Consider the following 7,098-nt stretch of genomic DNA (forward strand, 5'->3'; position numbering starts at 1 on the left):
AAAGTTCCCAGTCATTTTATAAGCATGCCTGGCCGGGATGCCTGCCAGGTTCCTTGTCTGCCTGGGAACTGCTGTCATTGTTGTCACTCAGAAAGCAGTTGGCAGACCTGGGCCCTCGGGCAGGCCTGGCTGCTCCCTTCCTTGAGGTCGCAGCAGCCGCAGGGCTACAGTGGACAGCTGCCTCCAAGCCTTGTGTATGCAGCTCTTCCTATGGACTTTTTGTTCTCTTGTGGGGTTAATGAATAATGAAGATTTTTTTTGGAGCTGAGTCTCGCTCTGTCCCCCAGGCTGGAGTGTAATGGCACGATCTCAGCTCACTGCAACCTCCGCCTCCCAGGTTCAAGCAATTCTCCTGCCTCAGCCTCCCGAGTAGCTAGGATTACCGGCACATGCTGCCACGCCTGGCTACTGTATTTTGTATTTTTAGTAGAGACGGGGTTTCATCGTGTTGCCCAGGCTGGTCTCGAACTCCTGAGCTCAGGCAGTCCACATGCCTTGGGCTCCCAAGTGCTAGGACTTTTTTTTTTTTTTCTTATTGAGATAGATAGAGTCTCACTCTGTCGCCCAGGCTGGAGTGCTGTGGTGGGATCTCGGCTCACTGCAACCTCCTCCTCCCAGGGTCACGTGATTTTCTTGCCTCAGCCTCTTGAGTACCTAGGACTACAGGCACGCACCGCCATGGCCAACCAATTTTTACAGTTTTGGTAGAGACAGGGTTTCACCATGTTGGCCAAGCTGGTCTTGAACTCCTGACCTCAAGTGATCCACCCGCCTCATCCTCCCAGAGTGCTGGGATTACAGGCATGAGCCAGTGTGCCTGGCCCAGATCTTTAATGTACTCTCTAGTGTAGGCTCCCTCTTAAAACTGGATTATATTTAGAAGTGTTGACTATTTAAAGCCTGTAATAATCTAAGTCTCTGTAAGATTTGTTTCTTTGTCCCTCTTAAACCTATTTTGGTAAACTGGGCCATGCCTGGCCTAAATTTAGAAAGGCGGGGTTAAAGGCCAGTGTCTTCAAGCTTCATGGGCCAATCCAGAGCGGCTGTCCTGGAGGGGACTGCAGTGTTCCTGGGCTGCTGCCTTCAGTCGTGGAGTCAGGCTGGGCGTGGGGTCCTGTAATCCCAGTACTTTGGGAGGCCAAGGCATGAGGATTGCTTGAGCCTAGGAGTTCAAGATCAGCCTGGGCAACATAGTGAGACCCCCATCTCTTAAAAAAAAAGAAAAAAAGTGGAGTCATACATGTCATGTGGGGTTTGTCCCTAAGTCTGTCCCCAACAGACTCGTAAGGAGCATGTTCTTTCAAAGAAAGCTTTTTGCTGACATTTTTATCTAAGTGCCTATGTGTCTATATTTTTAAAAATCTCAAATGTGTCATTTATTTGTTTATGCTAAAATACTTTTTTATTTTTGTAAATCAAGTAAGTATATAGATCTTTTTCCTTTGGTAATCTAAAATGTAGATTATCTAAAAGATAGCTTCTTAAATTCCTAAACCCAAGTTCGCTTTTAAGTTAGATGACCAGAAAAGAGCAGATAGGTTTGAAGTAGAGAGTCTAGTTAAACTCGAGTGCTAGATTTAACGGGTTATAGAAAGGTAACACGTTTTGAAGCAAGAGTGCTTAGCCTTGAAGATAATTTGTTTGTGTCACTTAAATATGATGCAATCTTAAATTAGTGGTTTTCTTTTTTTTATTTATTTCTTATTTTGAATCATTTTGTTTTCTTTTTTAAATCTTATTTTTGTACTGATGGGGTTTGGCCATGTTGCCCAGGCTGGTCTTGAACTCCTGGCTTCAAGTGATCCACCCATCTTGGCTTCCTAAAGTGTTAGGATTATAGACTTGTGCCACTGTGCCTGGCTAAATTAGTGCTTTTCAAATATTGGAAATACCTTTAGGTTATATGTATATTGGTGTTTTAATCATTTGAAGCATCGTAAGTAGTTTTTATTTAAAAAATATTTTGCAGTTCCCAAAACAACCAAAACTAAAACAAACCACAAAATAGCTGCATATCTAGCCAGGCGCAGCGGCTGACACCTGTAATCCCAGCACTTTGGGAGGCCGCAGTGGGCAGATCACCTGAGGTCAGGAGTTTGAGATCAGCCTGGGCAATATGGTGAGACCTCATCTGTACAAAAAATACAAAAATTAGCCTGGGTGTGGCGGCGCGCACCTGCAATCCCAGCTACTCAGTAGGCCGAGGTGGAAGAATCGCTTGAACCCAGAAGGCGGAGGTTGCAGTGAGCCGAGATTGCACCACTGCACTCCAGCCTGGGCAACAGAATGAGACTCCATCTCAAAAAAAAAAAAAAAAAAAGAGAAAAAGCTGCCTTTCTTCTCATTTTTAAAGTCCCATCTTTACCATTCAATATGCTACTTTCCTTCACAAATAAAAACATTTCCTGTATTTAAGTGGACTATTTACATGACCAGTTTACATGGTCTGTTTCTTTCTTCGTGTTAAAGATGCCTAAGTTAAAAACAAGCTCTTGGCCGGGCGCGGTGGCTCAAGCCTGTAATCCCAGCACTTTGGGAGGCCGAGGCGGGTAGATCACGAGGTCAAGAGATCGAGACCATCCTGGTCAACATGGTGAAACCCCGTGTCTACTAAAAATACGAAAAATTAGCTGGGCATGGTGGCGCGTGCCTGTAATCCCAGCAACTCAGGAGGCTGGGGCAGGAGAATTGCCTGAACCCGGGAGGCGGAGGTTGCGGTGAGCCGAGATCGCGCCATTGCACTCCAGCCTGGGTAACAAGAGCGAAACTCCATCTCAAAAAAAAAAAACCAAAAACAAAAAACAAAAAAAACAAGCTCTTTTGAGTTAAATACTGAAGCTAATAGTTATAACAAATGATCTGAGATGACGATTACATCTAAAAGTAAGTTTGAGAGAAAAAAAAAATCATAAAGAGTGGAAGAAAGTGACGCAGAATTTCTTTCGCACCTGGCGGGGAGGCGCAGGTCGGCAGGGCGTGGAGCTCGCAGAGGCTGGGTCCTAGCCTCACTGTCCCCTCTGTTGTTGGTCCTGAGGTCCTGGAGGAAGCTGTATCTTTTTCCAGATGACACAAAGTAGCCCTGGTTGGTTTTGAGGCCAACAAGGAAGATTGAGCTTTGTTTTCTTTTTCAAATTTTATTTTGTACTGATGAGGTTTGGCCCATGCAGCCCAGGCTGGTCTGGAACTCCTGGACTCAAGTGATCCACCCATCTCGGCCTCCCGGAGTGCTAGGATTATAGACATGCGCCACTGTGCCTGGCCGGGGGAGGCTGAAGGGACTCCAGGAGGAGAGCAGACAGGCCTGCCCCCAAGCACCCAGGTCTGCCAGCTACTTTCAGCATGATTGGTTTCGGGGCAAGGAGGAGAGCCCCGTGAGTGTTTTGAGAGCTCAGTTCCTGCAGGTGCTCTCCCTCTGACTTTCCCAGCTCTACCTGGGCCCTGCAGCACGTGGTGTATGTCGGTGGCATCCGTGGTGTGGGTGGCACCGTGTGGCCACATGCACAGTCTCCCTTGTCTGGGTCTGCCTCCGCAGTGACTGCATGTCCAGCCAGACGAAGAACGTGGTCAGCGGCGTGCTGTTCGGCACCGGGCTGTGGGTGGCCCTCATCGTCACCATGCGCTTCTCCCTGAAAGTGCTGCTGTCATACCACGGGTGGATGTTCGCTGAGCATGGCAAGATGAGTCGTGCCACCAAGATCTGGATGGTAATTGCACGTCCCTCTGGCTGTGGAGTGGGGTGGACGGTTTGGGCTTTGCGATGAAGGACACCCTTGGGGACCTTTTCTCCCTCGATGCTTGGTTGGTGACGTGGACCTCGGCCTCTAATGGCTGGAGAGGTTTGAGTCACCATGATGCAAAAGCGGGGGCCAAAGATGCTTCCCTTTTGTGACATGAGTGAGATCTACAGCGTTTTATATTGAGGTCTCCTGGGTCTGTGGTTCAGGTCATTCATCGTATGGAAGTGCTGTCTGCCCAGTTCTTTGTAGCATTCTGGACTCACTTGTTGTCAGGCATTAAATGGTTACCTCAGCTCACCCCTCTGGCAGGCTCCCGTGACTCAGACTTAGCTTCCGGAATGTTCCCTCGGCTTGCTTTGGCCCTTAGCCCAAGGGTTCCTTATTTAAGGTAATGGCTTTGCCATGTATGTGGATGCTTGTCCAAATTTCATGATTTAAATGTTTTTTTTTTTTCTTTTTTATTTTGTTTTATTTATTTATTTTTCGAGACAGAGTTTTGCGTTTGTTGCCCAGGCTGAAGTGCAATGGCGTGATCTCAGCTCACTGTCACCTCTGTTTCCCAGGTTCAAGCAATTCTCCTGCCTCTACCTCCCAAGTTGCTGGGACAGTAGGCATGCACCACCACGCTCAGATAATTCTGTATTTTTAGTAGAGACGGGGTTTCAACATGTTAGTCAGGCTGGTCTTGCACTCCTGACTTCAGGTGATCCACCCACCTCGGCCTCCCAAAGTGCTGGGATTATAGGCATGAACCACCCCGCATGGCTTTGTTTGTTTGTTTGTTTGTTTGTTTTGAGACAGGGTCTTGCTCTGTTGCCCAGGCTGGAGTGCAGTGGCACAATCACGGCTCACTGCAGCCTCGACCTCCTGGGCTCAAGTGATTTTTGCCACTTCAGACTCCCAAGTAGCTGGGACTATTGGCACACACCACCATGCCTGGCTAATTTTTGCATTTTTCTTTTCTTTTTTTAAAATTTTTTTTTAGAGATGGGGTTTCACCAAGATGGCCAGGCTGGTCTTGAACTCCTGACTTCAGGTGATCCACCCACCTCGGCCTCCCAAAGTGCTAGGATTACAGGCATGAGCCACTGCGCCCGGCCAATTTTTGCATTTTGCAATAGAGACGGGGTTTCGCCATGTTGGACAGGCTGGTCTCAAACTCCTGAGCTCAAGAGATCTGCCCACCTCAGCCTCCCAAAGTACTGGGATTGCAGGCGTGAGCCATCACACCTGGCCTCCATTTCAGTGTTTTTATGGGGGCCGGGCACAGTGGCTCCTGCCTGTAACCCTAGTACTTCTGGAGGCGAAGCTGGATGAACCACTTGAGCTCAGGAGCTAGAGAGCAGCCTAGGCAACATGGCGAAGCCCCGTCTCTACTAAAAATACAAAAATTAGCCAGACAAATTAGCCAGGCATGGTGGTGCATGCCTGTAATCCTGGCTGCTCGAGGGGCTGAGGTGGGAGGATCGCCTGAGCCCAGGAGGTCAAGGCTGCAGTGAGCTGTGATTATGCCCCTGCACTCCAACCTGGGCAACAGAGCCAGACCCTGTCTCAAAATATATATATTTGTGTATGTATATATATATGTATATAAGCCCATAAATATATGTGTATATATGTATATTTATTTACACATGTCCAGCCCCAGAGACCCAGGTTGGGCTTGAGGTTCTGAGCAAAGCCCAAGGTCCAGGGCCATGACTACACTGGGCGGATGGCCAGTGTATATACACATATATACACACACATATATGTATATGTTTATGTACGTATATACACACACACATATATGTATATATGTGGTACGTATATACACACGTATATATATATGTGTATTACATATATACACACACGTATATGTATATGTGTATTACGTATACACACACACGTATGTGTATATGTGTATTACGTATATACACACACGTATATGTATATGTGTATGTACTTATATACATACACACGCATATGTATATGTGTATTATGTATATACACACACGTATATGTATATGTGTATTACGTATATACACACACACGTATATGTTTATGTGTATGTACTTATATACACACGTATATGTATATGTGTATTACGTATATACACACGTATATGTATATGTGTATGTACGTGTATACACACACGTATATGTATTTGTGAATGTACGTATATATACACACACGTATATGTATATGTGTATGTACGTACACACGCGTATATGTATTTGTGAATGTACGTGTATACACACACACGTATATGTATATGTGTATGTACGTGTATACACACACACGTATATGTATATGTGTATGTACGTGTATACACACACACGTATATGTATGTGTATGTACGTGTATACACACACGTATATGTATATGTGTATGTACGTGTATACACACACACGTATATGTATATGTGTATGTACGTGTATACACACACACGTATATGTATGTGTATGTACGTGTATACACACACGTATATGTATATGTGTATGTACGTGTATACACACACACGTATATGTATATGTATGTACGTGTATACACACACGTATGTGTATTTGTGAGTGTACGTATATACACACACGTATGTGTATATGTGTGTGTGTACGTGTATACACACATGTATGTGTATGTGTGTGTACGTGTATACACACGTATGTGTATATGTGTGTACGTGTATACACACACGTATATATATTTGTGTGTGTATGTATATATACACACACGTGTATGTATATGTGTGTGTACGTATATATACACACGTATGTGTATATGTGTATGTACACACATATATACACACACATATATTTATGGGCTTAGGTGTTCTGAAAATAAACCCTCCAATGTGGGCATCATCTCTGAACTTTTGAGACCCCCCCCGGGGGCTCAGACCCCTGTGACCCCTGCAGGCCCCCAAGCTGGCGTGTGCCCCGTGTGACATCTGCCCAGTGTAGTCATGGCCCTGGGCCTTGGGCTTCGCTCAGCACCTCAAGCCCAACCTGGGCCTCTGGGGCTGGACATGTGTAAAGAAATGTCTGCTTTTTTCGCCCGTCTTGCCAAGTGGTCTAAATGGTTCTAATGGACCAAGTAATCATGAGAAAATTTTCTGCAGAATCTTTCTTGAATGGGGCTGTTCCATGGCTCTGCCAGTGTGTATGAAGCCGTGTGTCTGCTTTGCTTTCTCGTCTGCCCTGACCTTGGCTCTGGGGCTCTTCTGTTCAGTCGCCTTGGGGTGGTCCCGCAGTGGTACCTGCCTGGGCTGGGCTGCTGTCCCAACCTCCAGGGAGCCTGCTTGTGAGGGAAGCGAGGGAGTCACCGCAGTGCCCAACATACACCCAGGCTCTGCTCTTTCCCAAACATATTTTTTTTTTTT

The 7,098-nt window shown here is 46.1% G+C and overlaps 1 protein-coding gene across 4 annotated transcripts in view; it reads left to right on the forward strand.

The window, feature by feature from the left end:
• Positions 1–7,098, forward strand: part of CPT1A (carnitine palmitoyltransferase 1A) — an 85,535-nt gene that overhangs the window by 33,549 nt on the left and 44,888 nt on the right. For all 4 annotated transcript variants that reach the window (XM_037734006.1, XM_017515892.2, XM_037734007.1 and 1 more), the window contains one exon: positions 3,533–3,704. In XM_037734006.1, the coding sequence (XP_037589934.1) occupies positions 3,533–3,704 (172 nt within the window). The remainder of the gene's footprint in view (positions 1–3,532; positions 3,705–7,098) is intronic.

This window comes from Cebus imitator, unplaced genomic scaffold (assembly GCF_001604975.1).
Source record: "Cebus imitator isolate Cc_AM_T3 unplaced genomic scaffold, Cebus_imitator-1.0 Scaffold564, whole genome shotgun sequence".
Taxonomy (NCBI): Eukaryota; Metazoa; Chordata; class Mammalia; order Primates; family Cebidae; genus Cebus; species Cebus imitator.